This window comes from Coffea arabica, chromosome 3e (assembly GCF_036785885.1).
Source record: "Coffea arabica cultivar ET-39 chromosome 3e, Coffea Arabica ET-39 HiFi, whole genome shotgun sequence".
Lineage (NCBI taxonomy): Eukaryota > Viridiplantae > Streptophyta > Magnoliopsida > Gentianales > Rubiaceae > Coffea > Coffea arabica.
The window spans coordinates 6078868-6102000 of NC_092315.1; the positions used below are offsets into that span (position 1 = coordinate 6078868).

At 34.3% G+C, this 23133-nt stretch overlaps 1 protein-coding gene across 1 annotated transcript; it reads left to right on the forward strand.

Moving 5' to 3' along the window:
* Positions 1–5395: 5395 nt before the first annotated feature.
* Positions 5396–8885, forward strand: LOC113736251 (beta-amylase 1, chloroplastic). Its single transcript, XM_027263139.2, has 4 exons — positions 5396–6178; positions 7290–7500; positions 7610–7720; positions 7802–8885. Exons 1-4 carry the CDS (start codon positions 5559–5561, stop codon positions 8606–8608), a joined length of 1749 nt encoding a protein of 582 aa, XP_027118940.2. The 5' UTR covers positions 5396–5558; the 3' UTR covers positions 8609–8885.
* The last annotated feature ends 14248 nt before the right edge of the window (positions 8886–23133 follow it).

Genomic DNA, 23133 nt, shown 5'->3' on the forward strand with positions numbered 1-23133 from the left:
TGGCCTTATTTGGATCGTAGTTTTGCGCAAACTTTTTTTTATGTTTTTCACGACTATTTTTCATTTCACATACATCAAATCGATATAATATATTTTTTTATAAAAACCAACTCAAGTAGATTTTCACACCCATCGACTTGTGTTTGTATATCATTGTCGTTTCGAGGAAAAGGAACGTGTTATAATTTTTCTCCTATTTCCAATCAAGTACCAATATCAACATATACCAAACCTAATAAGCTATAGACTGTACGAGGCCAAACCCTAGGTTTTGTAACAATTTTGTGGGATCAACAATTAAGTGATGATAATCATTCAAAATTCTTAAAATTTATAATGACCAAGAGTTATGAATATGTATATGTTTTCGTGTTCCATTAATTCGAAGTTAATCAAGTTCAAGTTTTCCAAATCAAGAAAATTATAACACTAACCACAGAACTAATACAATTTAAGGGAAAAAAAAAGAAAAAGAAAAAGAAAAGAGGGGATATAGCTTGGAGGTTTGAGTGGCTAAAAAATATCATCGATTCATAAGTATACTGTATACGTGGATTATCCTAGGTTTTTATGTATGATTTTAACAATAGTTTTTATGTATGATTTTTTTTTTTTATAATCTCTAAAGAATATATATTGTATCTTAGATTACTTGGATTTGGTTAATCTTTTTCTGGAATCACATTCGAAACAGATGTCACGACATTAATTATTTTATTAATCTAACTTCCAAGTGTAAATCAAACAACTTAACCATCACATCCAACAATATATGAATTTTTCCTCTTCTTCTTCTTTTTTTTTTTTTGGGATATTGAGACTTGCCCTTATTGTTGCAAATTCAGTATCTTATACCAACACAAAAGTGCAAACTGATGATAACTCAGCATCAGATGCAAAAGAAACATTTGGTTGTTCTTTTTACATTCTTTTGGAGTTTTGTACACCAAACAAATTTTTCTTTTTCTTTTTTTTTTTTTATTTTGTAATGAAGAATATGATGTTTATGGACGACTAAATGCTGAAAATGGCATCACGTAATTTATAAGCATGCGATTTATTTTTTTTTTCTCAAATATCCAAATACGTTTGTGACCAAAACAAAGAGGTGCCTCTCTGGTAATGGTTATGCAGCAACAATTCAACTAGCTTTTGGCTCGCAAAGTTATTTCAGTGGATCACGTTGCCAGCTGCCGCTGGAAGTTTAATTATTTTCTTCTTCTCATTTTAAGTGAATGTAAATCTTTTTTTTTTTTTTTCCCGAAACGAAAAAAACACATACACCCAACTAATTTAGACAAACGCAGGAGTTAATCGAGAAATCGGCCCGAAAGCAATCTAAAAGGGACCCACAAAGAACCACTGTTCAGCCAATTGATGATGTAAAGCTTGAATATTGGGTTTTCTCACACAATAGGTAGGTATTTGTCTATTATTTCTGACCACGATCATGTAGAATTTTTTTTTTTGTTTTGTTTTGGTGGATAACGATAACTAATCTACTCCTGCTTCAATGGGAGGAAACTAAAGAGGCTTGTGTAGAGATAGGGGGTAAATTACGAAATCAAATAAGTGTTACTGCACCCTCTCTATTTTTACCAGGTGAAATTAGTGCATTTTGTATGATGCACCGACAGAGTTTGAAGTTATCAAAGATTAAACGACAAGTGTATGAAAGAATTTTAAAGGGGGTTCTCCCTGCTCGATGGTCCACGGTCATGTGGGAGTTGAAAAATTACTAGCGAAAAAAAGAAAAGAAAAGGCACGACAAATCATTATCTCGTCCAATTGATTGTCAAGAAAAAGGAATCGAAGAGTAGTTACAAGACACATATGACAAAGAAATTGATTTATTTAGGCATATATAATTAGCTTTCTGTCATCTTTTCATTTAACTGTAATTAGAATTTATTTCACAATCATATCATTATTTTGTTGCTCCAAAACCAATCAAAAGGAAAATTGCTCTTTCCTCGTGTTTTTCGGGTCCATCATTCGACCACACAATTATTTAATCAATGTTCTTGTCCAAGAGCTAAATCTTAACAATAGTTCACTTCTATTATCCACGTATCCACATGACAATTATGATCGACTACTAGACCTAAATGTTCTCGAAGTTGTTTAAATTTTTGGATTATTAGTTTCTTCTCAAAATTTTTTAAAATATTTTTCATGAACATATTTTTTAATTATTTTTTATCTCACATACATCAAATCATTATAGTAAATTTTTTTTATAAAAACTCAAAAAAAAAAGCGATCCAAATAAGTTCTAACATTCAAGGCTCAATGTTCACCACCCCTTCTTAGCTTTTTTTAAAAATGTCCAAGAAAAGAAAAATGCAGAACTAAATCCATAAGCAAGCAAAAAATAAATAAATAAATAAATCCATAAGCAAGCAAATGATGTGGTCTGCAAATCTCCCCAACTCCCCCAAATTTCCAACCTCCATTTACGTGTACACATGCCACAAGACCAGTGACTGAGAACCATCACAGAAAGATGATCAAACTTCTTCTCCAAGATGTACAGAAGTTCCCGGCCATTTTCCAAAATCTTGATAATCACACGGGCCCACAAGTACACAAGACCTCAATCAAGCTCACCATTAACAGAGCGATGGCCCACAAGTGAATCAGACCTGAATCGGACGCCATTCACGGATACTTCATTCCACCCATCAGAATCTTCAAAGAAACGTCCACACAAAATCCACTGGACGTCATCCACACAAGATTGCCTCATTAGTCATTACATACGTGTCTTAAACTTACTGACTGTGAGCCTGTGAGCCTGTTACCCTTGCACCTTCCTACCAGACACGTGTCACTTCCACCTTCCTCTCTCTCTATTTCGTGGACGTTAAAACCGCCGTTGAAAGATAAAGGACACAGCCACCCAAATTGGCGAACTGTCCCCCAAGGTGACTTTAACCCGACGTGTGACGCGCCATTTCCACATGTCCCGGTCCCATTAGCTCACTCCATGGAACCAACTGTACACTAATTTTTTGATTTTATGACGGTAATATTCGTACGCTCTTTCTAACTTTCGTTTACAAGGGATGGTTCCAAGACTGGTTGCAACTTGCAAGTTGCAGATTGCGATAGCATGCTCGGATTTGCGTCCGCATGGAAGGTGTGTTTTTTTAGTTGTTTGTATAAAATTTTATTACAACTTACCATAAAATCAGCAGAAAAAGCCTTTGTGTATTTAAGGGTTTGGAAAAATTTTAAAAGATTTCTTTTTCATTTTTTTTCTTTTCCTTCACTTTTTCATTTTTTTTTCCCTCCTCCCTTTCCTTTCTTCTTCTTCTCTTTCTTTGCTCACATAGCAACAACAGCTATGGAGTGTTCGGCGGTGATGCCATTGCCGACATTGGTTGGCCGTCCGCCGCTGCCTTCTTCATTGACTAAATTTCACACTTCTTCACTCCATTTTTCGTGTAAATTCCATTTCCGTTATTAATTTTCAGAAAGAACAAATAAAAATTGGTCTAAATTTAAAGAACAATTGGTAGACAATGTTTTCTCCCCTTTTCTCCCTCCCTCTCCTCCTCCCTCTCCCCCCTTTCTCCTGCCTTCCACGCTCTCCCTTCACTTCTCACGACCCTCCCTCCCCTACTTTGATGTGGACCAGATCCCTCCCCTACCCTGATCTGGACTAGATCTGGTCTGGAGTGTTGATAGACTCACCTTTGATGTGGACCAGATCCCTCCCCTACCCTGATCTGGACTAGATCTGGTCTGGAAGTGTTGATAGACTCACGTGCAAGGGAAAAATTTTTTAATGTGTTTTTTGGCATATAAGGTATATATTTTAAAATTTTTGGGGAGTTTTTTAAGATTATTATAGTTAAAGTTGTTAAAAATTTTGTAAAAGAAAAACTAGGTAAAAAACTTGCCTCCCAAACTGATATTTGCATAAATTTATTTGATTGTATCATACAAATATTTTTAAATTATTGTTTATCTCAAATATATCATATTAAAAATATAATATAATATTTTTCTTAAAAAATTATTTTAAATAATCAACTATCCAAATACGAGTGTTTAATGATCAAGATTTGGCTCATCAAGTACAATTCAAAATGTACAACGATGTTTACGGCACAAAACCTTGACTCAAATTATATGTATCTTTTTAGCAGGGAAAAATTGAGATTTAAGAAGCGAGGAAGGAAAAGAATAATTAAAATTCAGGGCCTTTCTAAATTTTAGAATTGAAATTTTAACCTCAATCACTGGACTAGAGCCTTTTCAGCAATGTATCTTTATGAATGAATAGTGTTTGATTTTTAACATTAGTATTACGAAATTATGTAAATTATTTGTGATTAATTATAACTTATTGAAATATTTGTAAAACCGTTCATAAATAGTTGCCTTACCAACAGTTCTCGCCAAAACTCTCATGGACGTAACTATTAGATATTTTATCTACTATACATACTTTGTTATTTGAATTCAAAAGCTTTTTTTTTTTATGGGATAAAAAAGGAATAAGAAAGCATTCAAAATTTGAAGAGAAATATAGGAAAGGGTAGGGGTATAGATGAATTGGGTGATTCGGTGGAAAAAACGTTAGTGAGAAATCTCAAATTAATTAAAAAAAAAGGGTAATATTTGAATTAATTAGGTGACACTGAATTTTTTAAATAAAATTTGCTTCAAAAAATAAATGTGATAGTTTATTCATTTATCACTTAATATAATTTATACTTAAATGTATCAAATTTAATATTTAAAAATTTAATAAATTCAAATTTCATGTTTCATTTTTTAGAATTCAGTTTTATCCAACGCGCACCCTAAAGTCTTATTCTCCAAATTGAATTTAAGTTTGATTCGATAAAATCTCATTCAATGTGTATGATTTTGATAAATATCATAGCATTGAAAAAAAAACAAAAATTTTGTGACCAAAAATCAATCTACTCTTAAAATAAAGTTTTCAAATGCAATAAAATCTGCCTGGCTCAGCTCAAAGAATGACGAAATCAAACATAAAAAAAAAACATTCAGGATCAGCTCAATTCAACTGTTATACTAGCACACTAGTAATTAGTAAAAATATTTAGCTGGTTCAACTTGATCACGCGCTTCCAACCCGAACCTTCATTAGTAATCCGAACCTTCATTAGTAAATAAAAATATTTAGCTGGTTCAACTTGATCACGCGCTTCCAACCTGAACCTTCACGCGGATTCTCCAACCCATCTCCACCGTCCTTCTCACTTGTCTCTATAGCCATCCCAGCCGTCGCCTCCGCTTTCGCACACAACTCGCCACTTGGCCCCAAATTAACGGCTTATCCTTTTCCGGGACAAAAAAAAAAAAATCTTATCCCATCTCCCATCTAAGCCTATATATATCCCTGTCCCTCCGCCGTTTCCAACACTTCACCAGCTGTGATTTTCGCTGCAAAGCAAAGCAAAAAACAAGAAGAAAAGGGAGAAAACCCCAGAAATCCAAAGGATATTAATTCTTGATATTCCACTTTTTTTCATTTTCCATTTTTTGAAATATTTCTGTGATTGATTCTTTCTATTATGGCAATGAGTATGCCGCATCAGATCGGAGCATTGGCCGGAACGCCGATAGCAGCGGAGTCCGGAGGACTAACAGGAGAGGGAGCTCAATCGGCAGCAACAGTTAGCACGTCGGCAGTGTGGAGATCACCGGTGACGAATCTCCGGGTTTCAGTGCAGAAACCGGGAGATGTAGAAAGGGTTTCACCCCTTTCGTCGCCGCCGTTGAGCCCGGTAAGGGCCGGCATGCGACCAGATCTCTCGGTTGCATGCCAAGCATTTGCGACCGCCGTGGAGACAGAGACGGCGGTCGAAAAAGTTCATAGCTTTCCTGAAAGTTCTACCCAGAAGAAGGAAAAAGGGTTGCCGGTTTTCGTGATGATGCCGTTGGATAGTGTGAAAATGGATAACACGGTGAATAGGAGAAAGGCGATGAATGCAAGTTTGCAGGCGCTGAAGAGTGCTGGGGTAGAAGGGATAATGATGGATGTTTGGTGGGGATTAGTAGAGAGGGATGAACCAGGGAAGTATAATTTCGGTGGCTATGTTGAGCTCTTGGAAATGGCGAAAAAACATGGGTTGAAAGTTCAGGCGGTCATGTCTTTCCATCAATGTGGAGGAAACGTTGGTGATTCCTGCACGTATGTTACTTTCAACTTCACTGCATCATTTTTTTTAATTATTGGAAAAAGTTTTAATTTTTTCATTTTGGTTGAATAATAAGTAGTAAATATTGTCTGGATTTGGAATATTCTGGCAAAATTTTGTATTTTCTTTGTTGGTTGTTTTAATATGGATTGAAAAAGATGTTGCTTTTATCTGAGCTTTTAACATGTGGTGGTAGCGGCTTCAGAGCTGGAAAAGTCGAATTTAGCTTTTCCTATTCACTTTTTTAGTGGTCACAAGAAGCTAATGTAAAATGGAAAATTGGCAATGGGTGAAAGAGACGTGCTAGAGTTTTAATTGTAATCGACAACAAAGTAGTTTTTTTTTTTTTTCTTTTTTGTGGGGTTCAAAAGACAACAAAGTAGTATCTAATTAAAGATTGTAACTTGGAGTTGGTTTTTTTTCATTTTTTGTTTTTGAGGGATATATCAATTGATAAGAAGATGTAAAATTTTGTCGTACTTATTTTCCTATTGAAGTCAAGGCGAGTAGGTACTGTGTAGTTTCTTGTCTGTCTAGGGACTAGGAAACCAAATTGATAATTTAATACCAAAAATAAGGCCCAGGTACCTATTTGTTTGAAGATTGCATAAGTTAGTACTGTAATAAAAACTCCTCAGTATGGATAATATCTCATCCTCGGAAAATTCTTCCCTGTTTCGTGTAAGACTTGCCTTTTCTTGAAGATATTAGAATTGAAGCAGGAAAAAAATGAACATGGCCATGAATGCTTTATTGCCTTTATGTGAAACTCAAATTAACAATTTTTGCATTTTGTAGAAGGAAAGGTCATTCTAATATTCATGTGGGTAATTTGGATGAATAACCTTTGAGTGCTTTGAACTTATGAATGGGCATATTAGTTTTAGCACAAGTGTTGTCCATACTCTTGAAAAAATTGCTGCTTTTCTGAAATTAAACCTATTGTATGGTTTATCAGAGGGTAAAGCTTGCAAATGTTAGTTCCATGCATTTGGTCAGTGATTAATGGGTGTGTAGCTTCTACCTTCTTTTCATGGTGTCATAATGTGTCTTTAATTTTCTGCTGCATATTCTTTTTGCTGATTGTTCCATTTGGGTTCTCAGTATCCCTCTCCCAAGATGGGCGACAGAAGAGATTGACAAAGATCCTGGCCTTGCATACACAGATCAATGGGGGAGGAGAAATTATGAATACATCTCTCTTGGATGTGACACCCTTCCAGTACTCAAAGGAAGGACACCTGTCCAGTGTTATTCTGACTTTATGCTGGCTTTCAGAGACAAATTTGAGCACCTGCTGGGAGATACCATTGTGGTAAGCAAATAAATTCAGCATTTTTTACATTAGAATAGATTAATCTGGAGTGTTGTCTTTGAATAAGTAGTCATTATTGTCTTACCCTTTTATCTTGTCATGACATCAGGAAATACAGGTTGGAATGGGTCCTGCTGGTGAGCTCCGCTATCCTTCATATCCTGAACAGAACGGAACGTGGAAGTTCCCTGGGATTGGAGCTTTTCAGTGCTATGACAAGGTATGTTCTCATTCAGTTTTGTTCTTCAGTTTACATCTTACTTGTGCTTATTGATTACTTAACTTTATGTATCTCTTGCAGTACATGCTAAGTAGCTTAAAAGCTGCAGCAGAAGCATATGGAAAGCCTGAATGGGGAAGCACTGGCCCAACAGATGCTGGCCATTATAACAACTGGCCAGATGACACAAACTTCTTCAGAAAGGAAGGTGGTGGCTGGGACAGTGAATATGGAGAGTTCTTCCTCAGCTGGTATTCCAAGATGCTTTTAGATCATGGTGAGAGGATACTGCAATCTGCTAAAGCTATTTTTGAGAATGGAGGGGTCAAAATATCAGTGAAAATTGCTGGAATCCACTGGCATTACGGAACAAGGTCCCATGCCCCTGAGCTTACAGCTGGATATTACAATACTAGATTGCGTGATGGATACCTTCCCATTGCTCAGATGCTGGCGCGCCACGGTGCAATATTCAACTTTACTTGCATTGAGATGCGAGACCATGAGCAGCCACAAGATGCACTTTGCGCACCTGAGAAGCTTGTTAGGCAAGTGGCTTTAGCTACACAGCAAGCTCAAGTTCCTCTCGCTGGAGAAAATGCATTGCCAAGGTATGATGAATATGCACATGAGCAGATACTAAAGACAGCAGCATTAAATATTGACGGTAACTCGACCAACAGAGAAATGTGTGCTTTCACATACTTGAGGATGAGCCCAGACTTGTTCCACCCTGATAATTGGAGAAGGTTTGTGGCATTTGTGAAGAAAATGAAGGAAGGAAAAGACGTCCACCGGTGTTGGGAGCAAGTGGAGCGCGAGGCTGAGCATTTCGTACACGTAACTCAGCCATTTGTGCAAGAAGCTGCTGTAGCTCTGAGGCACTAGTACTGCAGCAGGTTAATGCATGTTTCTGTATGTATGAACAAGAAGCAGAGAATGCCCCCTGATGGCTGGTTTTGTGGCCATGGATCTCTGTTTTGTTGTACGCATATCATTAGGCCTATTTCAAGAACCATATAGGAATTCTCCAAGGTGTTTTAGTAACAAAATTCCAAAATGATGCAAGTATCAATGATGCATTAATAATAGTAGTAGCATTTCTTTTCATTTGTCGTGCGTGTATTGTATTCATTAGTGATCTATAAGAAGAACTCTTATAAGACGTCTATGGTCCCTGCTGTCTTGACATACTTGTATCGAGGACTTGACGTACTTGTAAGATTTTTATCTGCCGCCCGTTTCAATAGCAAAGCGATGGATTTATGGGGTCTCACACACTCACGTGAATCTGCTGATTGCTTGAAAATTGGGTACCGTATGATTTAAACTACTGCCACCTTGTTCCCCATCACATAAACTTACAGGCCACTTCTGCTTTCTCTTGCAAGGTGGGTAATTGGCAATTCTGTCCTTTTCTTTTGTTTGGGTCATTCACAAGACTCAAAATCGAGGCCTTGATTAAAGACTACTAAGCTCTTTGTTACTCGACCCAACAAACATTAATGGCAATTCTATTTGTTTAGTGAAGGTAGAGCACTAACATGGCTAAACAACACAGGTGAAGATTGCAAGGGTTCGACAAAACTATGGGATTGGGATTTTTCATGTAGAGAAAAAAGAGAATCAGTGGAATCATTCTTATATATTAACATTGCAGTCTTGTAGGAAAAGAAAAAAAAAAGGGGGGGGGGGGGGGTTCGAAACAATATTCTTATTTATTAACATTCCAGTCTAGTCATAAGCGTAATTAATCAAGGAAAACAATAGGTGTAATTAATCATCCTTCATGTTAAAGGTTGAGAATTTTCCCAACATATATCCTCGTGGTTAAACGGTTATTTCTTGTTTTCTTTTTGGGCCTATTATCATGATCACCATTTTTTTTATTCAATTTTTGATCTGTATTTTTTTTTTTTTTGTCAATTGTCACCATTTTTGGTCTGTATTTAAGATTAGCCTTTTGGGCCTATTGTCATGATTCATGGTTATGATAGGTGGACTTGTTTGAATATGAATACATATTCTTTTTGCAAAAAAAAAAAAAAAAATTTGCATTATAAATATATTTTTCAATCACTTTTTTGTATTTGTAATTACCTTTCCACTTTATATATATCACATCATCATAAAAAATGTTACATTACTATTTTAAATAATCTTCTATCCAAACACATACTTTTTGGGCCTATTTAAACGAGTGATAACATAGTTAAACATTTCTCTTGCTAGTCTTGCAAAAAATAAATGACATTAATCAGCTTTTTCTTTTTGTTAATCAATCAATTTATTAGAGGATACACCTAAATGGATCCTAAAATTATTCTATTTATTGCATATTGGTGTGTGTGTGTTCCTCCTAATTAGCAGCTCAACTTCCGTTGTTACGTTGGCTTCCACAGCTTCACTTCACTAATAACCTGAATTGACCAAGTAATTAACCAAAAAAAACACTGGGATGGCAATTTCACAAAACTTGTTCAAGTTCCACAGCCACATGAAACAAGCCCATTGTCCAGGTCAAATGCAGCATAATATGCAACACCTAACAACCTGCTATTCCTACGTGCCATTACCTCATACCTCAAAAGGCAATCATGTTCTACTATAAATTCAAGACCTTAATTCAAGCAAAAATGCAGAACTTTCAGTTTTAGTTACAAAGATATCAAACGATTTAGTCACTTCATTTCATCTTTAAGAAAAATGTCGAGCACTCAGTTTAATGCAGGCGAAACCCACGGCAAAACTCAGGTGATTAAACCTCTTCTATTTAAGTGTTAGCAATTACCATTCTTTTCATGCTGTTGCAGCAAATTTCATGGCCTAGTCCTGTTTGCAATAATTTGGCTATCCATAGACATTGTAGTTGATATATAGCCAGATCACCATATACAGCTAGATCATCATATATAGCTGATATACGTTTCTATTTTCAAGATATCATATCAATCATCAAGTAGAAGAAAATGAGAATTCTTGATTTGGGATGAATTCTTGAAAACTCATTAGTAGGACTCTGCATCCCAAGATTATTACTAACAAGTTTTTATACGCAGGCCAAGACAGAGCAGTTGGTTGATTCATGCAAGGATGCAGCAAATGCAGCCCGTGACCAATCTGCCCAGGCTGCAGATCAGAGTGCCGGATTCCTTCAACAGGTTTTCAACTTTTACAGTTTTGTCCAAGAAGAATTCAGGATTAAAATTCTTTTTCTTGACACTCAATTATTTGTTATCTTCTTCTTATTATTGTTACTTCTTTTTTATTTCAGACTGGCGAGCAAGTGAAGAGCATGGCTCAGGGTGCTATTGATGGTGTGAAGAACACACTTGGAGTTGGTAACAACAGCACTAAGAAGTGAAAGAAACACGTCAATCATTCGTGTGAATCATGACTTAGTTGATTTATTTGTTGGTCATTTCCTATAATTAGGAGTTTCCTACACTCGAATGGTATAAGGAAATCATAAGTAGGGGTTTCTTTTTAAGGATTTCTCAGATGATGTAATAAGAGCTTTTAGGAATTTGTCGCTAAAGCGGAGTTTATACCATTTTGATGATTTTTAGGTTAGCTTAGGATTTGCTTCAGTTTCTAAGCTTATTTAGAGTTGGGAGCATGTTAATTTTCCATTGATTTGAAGAGTCTCTTGATACAGAGAACTCTCTTTCAAGTGTGATAAGGTAGTATTGACCATAATAAAATATACTGAATTCATGAAGAAAATGAGACAACTTGGTCTTTTTTCTGACTTCTCGTTAAGATTCCAAAACAGGTTTTCCACAAGAAGACTAGTTACAGAACCGAAGTCCAACGTTTTGAAATTACAGCTACGTTTGCAAAATGGAGATTTGTAGTAGTTAATATTGACTACTAATATTATCTGTTTACCCTTTTATTGTCATTGCTATATAATATGCTTTCTATCTAACTTGCACGCATCTTAGATTAATTCACCTTTTTGATTCACAGAATTTGTTTCAAGGACTCGGGACTGATGATTTCAGGAAATAATTCCCAAATCCATTCTCGTTGAAGTACCCGATGTACTTGCTAGGACAGAAATTCAATACTACCTTGATCATGTGTTTGGTTTGGACATTTTTTTTTAAAATACAACATTTTATAACTGGTCCTATAATAGGGAATGTGAATGTACCTAATTAAATTATTGAAAATTCGAAGAGAACTAAACTATCTCTGAAAATATTTTAGAAGTTTTGGACGGAAAATGTAGGCAAGGGATTTTGATTCCCATACCTATACCCACGGAGGGACACTTCGACTTTAGGCTCAAAATTTTCTCCATTGAGCTTATTTGCATACTAAATATAAGAAATATTGCATTAAAAAAAGGGTTATCATCACTTTAGCCCCTTAACGTTTGGTGTTACTATCAATTTCCCCCTTAACGTTATCTTTTAGCCACTTTACCCCCAAGACTAATGGTCAAACTTAACGGAGTTTGTTAATTAAAGTAAAAAGACATGTTTAACCCTTAAAATTATTATCACTTTACCCCCATAAAATATAGTCTCATTATCAATTTACCCCATAAAGTTATTTTTTAGACAATTTATCCTACCATTAAACCAACTTAGCAAGTTAAAAAACTTTAGAAGAAAATACTCTTCTCTTTGCATAATAAAAATAATAAAAAATTTAGAGTGACTCTTCTCCTTTTTAATATCAAGAAAAAAAGTCAAAGTATTAATTTTTTTTCTTCTTGACAATCTTATTAATATTGAAAAAAAAATAGAAAGATGGAGAGGGGGAGGGGGAGAGAGAGAACTCAATTCTTTTTTTAAAAATTACAAATAAGAAAGAATTAAATATTTTTATTATTTTAAAATTATTTCACTTTTTTGTTTACCACCAAATTTCAATTCTAATCCCGACAACCTTAAAGTAATGCGATAATGTTAGACTTTTCTTTATTTTATTTTTTTACAAAATCTAATTTTTTTGTCTCATTCTTTCCTATCTCTTTTTCTTTTCCTAGTATTAATAAGTGTGAAAAAAGAAATTTTAGAAAACTCTTTTATTTTTATGTTTTTCGATCTCTTAAAGTGAAAAAAAAGGAAGAATAACTATTCTAACTTTTTGTTTTTAATTATATATAAAAAAGGGTAAATACATTTAAAATTTTTTGACCATACTAGTTAGATTAATGATGAGGTAAAATGCCTAAAAAATAATGTTAGGAACTAAAATGATTGTATTACTATAATTCAAATGAATAAAGTGATAATAACAACGTAGTAATGCTATAAAATAAAAGGATATTTTTGTCCAAAATTTATTAACGTGTTGAGTTGAATTACTTATAGGGGCAAAGTGATTAAAAGATAACTTTAGGGGGGTAAACTGATAGTAGTGATATAGTTTAAGGGGGTAAACTGATAATAACCCTTAAAAAAAGCATAAGAAATATTGTACCCGCGGGCCACAAGATAGGGGTGGGCAAAAATACTTGTTAACTCGAAAACTTACCATATCCGATCCAATTTGATCCGAAAATTAGGATATCCGATTCGTATTATTTGATTGCGTTAAAAGAGGGTAAAGGACCCGATTAGATTCCGGGCAGGTTAGGATCACATAATTGAAAATCTACAAATACTTGACTCACCCCGCATATATGTATTTATATATATTTATATATTTATTTTTAATTGTTATACACATACTATAAAATAATATTTTTAGAGCTAAATAAACAATTTCATTGAGCAAATTGTACGCAAATATGGGAGATTATAGTTTGTTTACAAAATTCATTTGTAGAGATCATGATTTTATGTTTTTTAGAAAAGAATTTAGTTAATATGGAATATATATCTAAAAAAAGGTGCTACTTATTTCAAATTTTTATTGATTTTGAATTCTTTTAATTTTTTCCCTTTTTCTTGTATGCTCTTTGCATGTTTGTTTCTTGGTGGGATAATTTTTTTGAGAAAAAATCTTTATTAAATTTTAGATGAATATGTGAAATATAAAATTAAATTAGTATAAATCATTTTTTTTTAAAAATTAAATGATAAGCGGGATGAGACGGGTATCCGTTGATCCGATCCTAGCTAATTAGGTACTTGCTGATATGTAGGGCGAATAAAACTCAGAAAATGGCTGATCTGCAAAATGCGGGACGGGTTAGTCAAATGGTGCATAGGGTAGGTATTCGACCCATACCCACCCCTACGACGACTCCATAAGGTCCCATATATCTCTCTTCATTGCATATACTTAACATTTATAGATTCCTAGCTAGATTAAATACTTTATTACAAAAAAAAAACACTAGATTAAAATTAAATACTTGTTTCACAAAAATCTCCTGGAATTCTTGCTAGGATCCTGCCCACTGCTGATCTTCATAATCTTATGCCAATCTTCTAAAAACAACTCTCAATCAATGTTTTTAAACCCGAACCGGGGAGTGAACTGGAAAACCTCCGGGTTCACGATTCAACCAGTTCGACCCCGGTTCAAAGATTTAATAATTTTTTATTCATTTTAGTATTAAAAATTTTGAATAAAATTAAAATATTTATTTTAGAAAATAAATACTTAATAAAAACCGGTTGAATCTCTCGGTTTTTACCAGTTCAACCGGTTTGATTATTTCTTTGGATTTTTAATTGAATCAGACCGGAGGCATGGCCGATTCGCGATTCAACTGGTCAAACCGGCTGGTCCGGTCCGATTTTTAAAACCATTGCACTCAATAGAAAATTTCATTATTCATCTCTTTTGTTTTTAACATCTTTCAACTGGGGAGAGGTGAAATTTAACAAACATTTCTTATTCATGAAATCTCAATATTAACCACTAGACTAACGCATTCTCGACATCATAATTCATCTCTGATCCAAAAATTGTCACTTTCAAGTTTTCCAACAAAAAACACACCTATAGTTATGTTTCTTAGTTGTATTTATACACCACAAAAAAAAATCTTAACTTTTCTCTTATGAAATGTTAAAATTAATGAAAGACATCTGAACCAAAATTCTCAAGTCCAAAACCAAAAAATAAAAAATAAAAAAATTAGAAAACAAAATAAGAAATCTAGAATGACCGTTAATCAATTGGCGCGACGGCTGTCTCCCGCAGCTTCTCCTAGCTTCCCCCCCACCATCCAATAATACGCCACTAAACTCCACCTTCTTGCTACCAAATCTCAACCTAAATTCTATTGCCTTCTAACGGCAAAATTCTTGAAAAGTGAAAACCCCTTCTTTCAGAAAAAAAGAAGGCGGAAAAAGAAAATTTTTCAAGTTCCACAGCCACATGAAACAAGCCTATCGTCCAGGTCAGATGCAGCATAATATGCAACACCTAACAACCTGCTATTCCTACGTGCCATTACCTCATAGCTCAAAAGGCAATCATGTTCTACTATATATTCAAGAGCTTAATTCAAGCAAAAATGCAGAACTTTGGGTTTTAGTTACAAAGATATCAAATGATTTAGACACTTCATTTCATCTTTAAGAAAAATGTCGAGCACTCAGTTTAATGCGGGCGAGACCCATGGCAGAACTCAGGTGATTGAACCTCTTCCATTTAAGTGTTAGCAATTATCATTCTTTTCTTGCTGTTGCAGCAAATTTCATGGCCGAGTCCTGTTTGTAATAATTTGGTTATCCATAGACATTGTAGTTGATATATAGCCAGATCATCATATATAGCTGATATATGTTTCTATTTTCAAGATATCATATCAATCATCAAGTATAAGAAAATGAGAATTCTTGATTTGGGACGAATTCTTGAAGACTCATTAGTGGGACTCATTAGCAAGCTCAAGTTCCTCTCGCTGGAGAAAATGCATTGCCAAGATATGATGAATATGCACATGAGCAGATACTAAAGACGGCAGCATTAAATATTGACGGTAACTCGACCAATAGAGAAATGTGTGCTTTCACATACTTGAGGATGAACCCAGACTTGTTCCACGCTGATAACTGGAGAAGGTTTGTGGCATTTGTGAAGAAAATGAAGGAAGGAAAAGACGTCCACCGGTGTTGGGAGCAAGTGGAGCGCGAGGCTGAGCATTTCGTACACGTAACTCAGCCATTTGTGCAAGAAGCTGCTGTAGCTCTGATGCACTAGTACTGCAGCAGGTTAATGCATGTTTCTGTATGTATGAACAAGAAGCAGAGAATGCCTGATGCCTGGTTTTGTGGCCATGGATGTCTGTTTTGTTGTACGCATATCATTAGGCCTATTTCAAGAACCATATAGAAATTCTCCAAGGTGTTTAGTAACAAAGTGACAAAATGATGCAAGTATCAATGATGCATTAATAATAGAAGTAGTATTTCTTTTCATTTGTCGTGCATATATTATGATGTATGAATTGTCAGAATGTTGAACTGTTTTGGTCATTCATTCGTATGTCAAAAGAAAAGGTAGAAAAGAATAATGAATTGAATGCCTTCTTAGAGAAGCAAATTAATATCCAGGTATGAAACTATCTACAAGAATTCCCCTAGATTCTGGTAATCAACAAGAATTGAGAATTGTACTCATTACTAGTGACCTATAAGAACTCTTATAAGACGTCTATGGTCCCTGCTGTCTTGCATCAAGGACTTGACGTACTTGTAAGATTTTTATCTGCCGCCCATTTCAATAGCAAAGCGATGGATTTATGGTGTCTCACACTCTCACGTGAATCTGCTGATTGCTTGAAAACTGGGTACCGTATGATTTAAACTACTGCCACCTTATTCCCCATCACATAAACTTAATAGGCCACTTCTGCTTGTTAATGCCGACCATTTACCACTTTGTAAATTGCAAGCAACTATATGCTATCAAGAATCATGTGACTAAAAGTTGCTTTCAAGGTGGGTAATTGGCAATTCTGTCCTTTTATATATTTTTTTTTGTTGGTCTAAATCCTGGCCTTCGGTGACTGCTAAGGCTTTGTTTGGATTGCATTTTTCTGGACTTTTTATAAAAAAATTATTGTAATGATTTGATATATGTGAGGTAAAAATGTGATCGAGAGATGTGTCCATGGAAAACATTGTGTTTGGACAGGAGATTATTGCCCAAATATATTTGCTTACATCACCATTACAATTTCCAATACACCTTTTTATTTTTCCAATTACCTTTTTATCTCAGATATATCGCATCACAAAAAGTACTACAGTAAAAATATCTCAAATAATTTACAATCCAATTTTTCTTTGGAAAATTGCAATCTAAACACTCCTTTTTAGATTTTGACTAATTCAAAATCTAATACTATCGGACTCCTTTTGAGAAGATTTTGACAATGTTATTTTTTCCATTCACAAGACTCAAAATCGAGACCTTGATTAAAGACTACTAAGCTCTTTGTTACTTGACTCAACAACCATTAATAGCAATTCTATTTGGTAAATGAAGGTAGAGCACTTGCAAGATTTCGACAAAACTATGAGATTGTGATTTTTCATGTAGATAGCGTAGAGAACAAAGAGAATCAGTGGAACCATTCTTATCTATTAACATTGCAGTCTAGTAGGAAAAGAAAAAAAAAGGGGGGTCGAAACAATATTCTTATTTATTAACATTCCAGTCTAGTCATAAGCGTAATTAATCAAGGAAAAAAAAGGGTGTAAATGTTAAAGGTTGAGCATTTTCCCAACATATATCCTCGTGGTTAAAAGGTTATTTCTTGTTTTCTTTTTGGGCCTATTATCATGATCACTGGTTTTTTTTTTCAATTTTTCGGTCTGTATTTTTTTTTGTCAATCATCACCATTTTTGGCTTGTATTAAAGATTAGCCTTTTGGGCCTATTGTCATGATTCATGGTTATGTCAGGTGGATTTGTTTGAATATGAATACACATTCTTTTTGCAAAAAAAAAAAAAAATGCATTACAAATATATTTTTCAATCACTTTTTTTTTTTAATATTTGTTAGTATCTTTCCACTTTACATAGATCACATCATAAAAAATGTTATAGTACTACTTTAAATAATTTTTCAAATAATCTTCCATCCAAATAAATACTTTTTGGGCCTATTTAAACAAGCGATAACCTAGTTAAACATATCTCTTGCTAGTCTTGCAAAAAATAAATGACATTAATCAACCTTTTCTTTTTGTTAATCAATCAATTTATTAGAGGATACACCTAAATGGATCCTAAAATTATTCTATTTATTGCATATTGGCGTGTGTGTGTGTTCCTCCTAATTAGCAGCTCAACTTCCGTTGTTACGTTGGCTTCCACAGCTTCACTTCACTAATAACCTGAATTGACCAAGTAATTAACCAAAAAAAACACTGGGATGGCAGTTTCACAAAACTTGTTCAAGTTCCACAGCCACATGAAACAAGCCCATTGTCCAGGTCAAATGCAGCATAATATGCAACACCTAACAACCTGCTATTCGAGCCCCTCGGGGTCAGCTCGGCTGGTGAGCCTCGGGGGTAATCTTCGGGGTGGCACAGGTTCGAGTCTGGCCTCACATACCGCCTGGGTGCTCTTGGGGGGCGGGGTACTTCAGGCGCAGGGGATTAGTCGGGCCGCCTTCGGGTCTTGACCCGGACACCCCTGTGTTGACAAAAAAAAAAAAAAAAAAAAAAAAACAACCTGCTATTCCTACGTGCCATTACCTTATAGCTCAAAAGGCAATCATGTTCTACTATAAATTCAAGACATTAATTCAAGCAAAAATGCAGAACTTTCAGTTTTAGTTACAAAGATATCAAACTATTTAGTCACTTCATTTCATCTTTAAGAAAAATGTCGAGCACTCAGTTTAATGCAGGCGAGACCCACGGCAAAACTCAGGTGATTAAACCTCTTCTATTTAAGTGTTAGCAATTACCATTCTTTTCATGCTGTTGCAGCAAATTTCATGGCCTAGTCCTGTTTGTAATGATTTGGCTGTCCATAGACATTGCAGTTGATATATAGCCAAATCAGCATATATAGCCAGATCACCATATATAGCTGATATATGTTTCTATTTTCAACATATCATATCAATCATCAAGTATAAGAAAATGAGAATTCTTGATTTGGGACGAATTCTTGAAGACTCATTAGTAGGACCCTCCATCCCAAGATTATTACTAACAAGTTTTTATACGCAGGCCAAGACAGAGCAGTTGGTTGATTCATGCAAGGATGCAGCAAATGCAGCCCGTGACCAATCTGCCCAGGCTGCAGATCAGAGTGCCGGATTCCTTCAACAGGTTTTCAACTTTTACAGTTTTGTCCAAGAAGAATTCAGGATTAAAATTCTTTTTCTTGACACTCAATTATTTGTTATCTTCTTCTTATTATTGTTACTTCTTTTTTATTTCAGACTGGCGAGCAAGTGAAGAGCATGGCTCAGGGTGCTATTGATGGTGTGAAGAACACACTTGGAGTTGGTGACAACAACACTAAGAAGTGAAAGAAACACGTCATTCGTGAGAATCATGACTTGGTTGATTTATTTGTTGGTCATTTCCTATAATTAGGAGTTTCCTATACTCGAATGGTATACGGAAATCATAAGTAGGGATTTCTTTTTAGGGATTTCTCAGATGATGTAATAAGAGCTTTTAGCAATCTGTTGCTAGTGTGGAGTTTATACCATTTTGATGATTTTTAGGTTAGCTTAGGATTTGCTTCAGTTTCTAGCTTATTTAGAGTTGGAAGCATGTTAATTTTCCATTGATCTGAAGAGTCACTTGATACATAGAACTCTCTTTCAAGTGTAACAAGGTAGTATTGACCATAATAAAAGATATATAGAATTCATGAAGAAAATGAGACAATTTCATCTTTTTTCTGACTTCTTGTTAAGATTCCAAAACAGGTTTTCCACAAGAAAACTAGTTACAGAACCGAAGTCCAACGTTTTGAAATTACAGCTAGGTTTCCAAAATGGAGATTTGTAGTAGTTAATATTGACTACTAATATTATCTATTTAGCCTTTTATTGTCATTGCTATATAATATGCTTTCTATCTACTTGCACGCATCTTAGATTAATTCACCTTTTTGATTTACAGAATTTGTGTCAAGGATTCGGGACTAGGGCTGTCAAAACCGAACTCGGCCCAGATCTAGTAAAATTTTTCCGATGTGGGTTGAGAAATAATTCCGGTACTCGGATCTGAACCAGAACCCGTTTACTCTAAAAAAAAGCGGGTCGAATATGAAATATAGGATTCCGATTCGAACCCAAAAAAATACATTAATAATTATAAAATATAAATATTTCTAAATATATTCTTTTAATAAATTAACAAAAGTATTCTTTTACCAAATTAACCGAATTATCCGTATCCTAGATGAAACATCTAAGAAATTAGGATTTGGAAGAGGCAAACTTGTTTGACCAGAAATGTATTCATCACAAGTTGCATATAAGTGCTTTTTGCTAAATATTTTGAAATCATGTTAGGCCTTTTTGCTAACATGGATAAAAGAAAATGAATGATACATGTTGGACAATTTCTTTCCAAATAGACCCGAATCCGACCCGAGACCCGTCGAATCTGGTTCTAAAATCTTAAGCACAAGACCCGTCGAGTATACGAGTCAGGTTCAAGGCTAGTACATTAAAACGGGTCCAGATCCGAAATTTTCAATTTCAATCCAAACACGACCCGTTGACAAGCCTACTCGGGACTGAAGATTTTAGGAAATAATTCCCAAATCCATTCTCGTTGAACTACCCGATGTACTTGCTAGGATAGAAATCCAATACTGCCTTGATCATGTGTTTGGTTGGGACACTTTTTTCTTTTTTTAAAATACAATAGTTTATAATTGGTCCTATATTGGGGAATGGGAATGAACATAACTAAGTTATTGAAAATTCGAAAAAGAACTAAACTATCTCCGAAAATGTTTTAGAAGTCCTAGATGGAAAATGTAGGCAAGGGGTTTTGAATCCCATACCTATACCCAAGCAGGGACACTTCGACTTTAGGCTCAAAATTTTCTCCATTGAGCTTATTTGCAAACTAAATATAAGAAATATTGCATTAAAAAAAAGCATAAGAAATATTGTACCCACGGGCCAAAAGACAGGGGTGGGCAAAAATATTCCGATTCGTATTATTTGATCGCGTTAAAATAGGGTCAAGTACCCGATTAGATTCCAGGCAGGTCAGGATCACATAATTGAAAATTCTCAAATACTTGACTTACCCCGCACACACACACACACACACACACACACACACATATATATATTTATTTATTTATTTTTAATTTTTATACCTACACATATTATAAAATAATATTTTTAGAGCTAAATAAGCAATTTTATTGAGCAAATTGTGTTACAAATATAGGAGATTATAGTTTGTTTATAAGATTCATTTGTAGACGTCATAATCTTATATTTTTTAGAAAAGAGTTTAGTTAATGTGCAATATATATCTAAAAAAAAGGGCTACTTATTTCAAATTTTTATTGATTTTGAATTCTTTTAATTTTTTTCCTTTTTCTTGTATTCTCTTTGCATGTTTGTTTCTTGGTGGGATAATTTTTTTGAGAAGAAATCTTTATTAAATCTTAAATGAATATATAAAATATAAAATTAAATTAGTATAGATCATTTTTTAAAAAAAATTAAATGATAAGCAGGTTGAGATGAGTATCCGTTAATCCGATCCTATGTAATCAGATACTCGCAGATATGCGAGGCAAATAAGACTCAGAAAATGGCTGATCCGTAAGATGTGGGGCGGGTCAGTCAAATGGTGCATGAGGTAGGTATTCGACTCATACCACCCCTATGACGACCCCATAAGATCCCATATATCTCTCTTCATTGCATATACTTAACATTTATAGACTCTTAGTTGGATTAAATACTTTGTTACAAAAAAAAAACACTAGATTAAAATTAAATACTTGTTTCACAAAAATGTCTTGGAATTCTTGCTAGGATCCGACCCACTGCTGATCTTTATAATCTTATGCCAATTTTCTAAAAACAACTCCCAATAGAAAATTTCATAATATATCTCTTTTGTTTTTAACATCTTTCAATTGGGGAGAGGAGAAATTTAACGAACATTTCTGATTCATGGAATCTCAATTTTAACCTCTAGACTAACGCATTCTCGACATCATAATTCATCTCCGCATCAATAATTGTCACTTTCAAGTTTTCCAACAAAAAATGCACCTATAGTTATGTTTCTTAGTTGTATTTATACACCACAAAAAAAAAAAAAAACTTAACTTTCCTCTTATGTAATGTTAAAATTAATGAAAGACATTTGAACCAAAATTCTCAAGACCAAAAAATAAAAAATAAAAAAATTAGAAAACCAAATAAGAAATCTAGAATAACCGTCAATCAATTGGCATGACGGCTGTCTCCCGCGGCTTCTCCTAACTTCCCTGCCACTAGAGGTATCAAAATGGGTGACTTGGGCGGGTTTGGGTTCGTTAAAATGGGTAATAGGTATAAGTGAGTCAACCCATTAAAACCCATTTAATTAGATGGGTATAAATGAGTAAGTCCAAAAATGAATTGGGTAACCCAATTACCCATTTATAAGCCATTTATTTTAACTTTTTATAAACTCATTCAAATTCATTTTCGCAAACTAAGTTATCAATTTATACCACCATTTGCATCTATCATTAGTTTTAAATATTTATTTATAATACTCAACAAGCCTAATTACTAATTTTTTTTACATCCGCACTCTATGTCACAAAATTACATACTATTTAATAGTTGAACAATAAGAATAGAAAAATTTGAATTAAGTACTATAAAAGTTAACATAAAAATTTAATCCAAAATTTTGAAACCCTAGCATTTCTTTCATGTGTAAATTTAAAATTTCATTTTCAAAATGTAGGAAAAGAGTGCTAAAACTTGTCATAAATTGGCAATGCTGAAAAATAAACAAGTTAACAAACTAAAAGAAAATAAAATGATCAGATAAAAACAACAAATAATAATAATAATGAAACAAAAGTAGTTAACATCAAGATAAAATGAAAAATTTGAAAAAAAAAAGGTGGGGAAAGAAAGGAAGCTTGGGAAAAGACAATTTTAAATGGGTTAATTGGGTTTAATGGGTTATCCAAAAATACCATTTAATAAATGGGTATCATTGGGTAACCCATTTATATCCATATGCAAAAATTTAAGATATCCATACCCATTTATTCATGGATGAGTATGGGTAAATTTAATTAAATGGATTTGTTTGCCACCTATACCTGCTACCATCCAGTAATATGCCACTAAACTCCACTTTCTTGCTACCAAATCTCAAGTTAAATTCTATTGCCTTCTAACAGCAAAATTCTTGAAAAGTGAAAACCCCTTGATTGAGAAAAAAGAAGGCGGAAAAAGAAAATTCTGCAAGTTCCACATCCACGTGAAACAAGCCTATTGTCCAGGTCAAATGCAGCATAA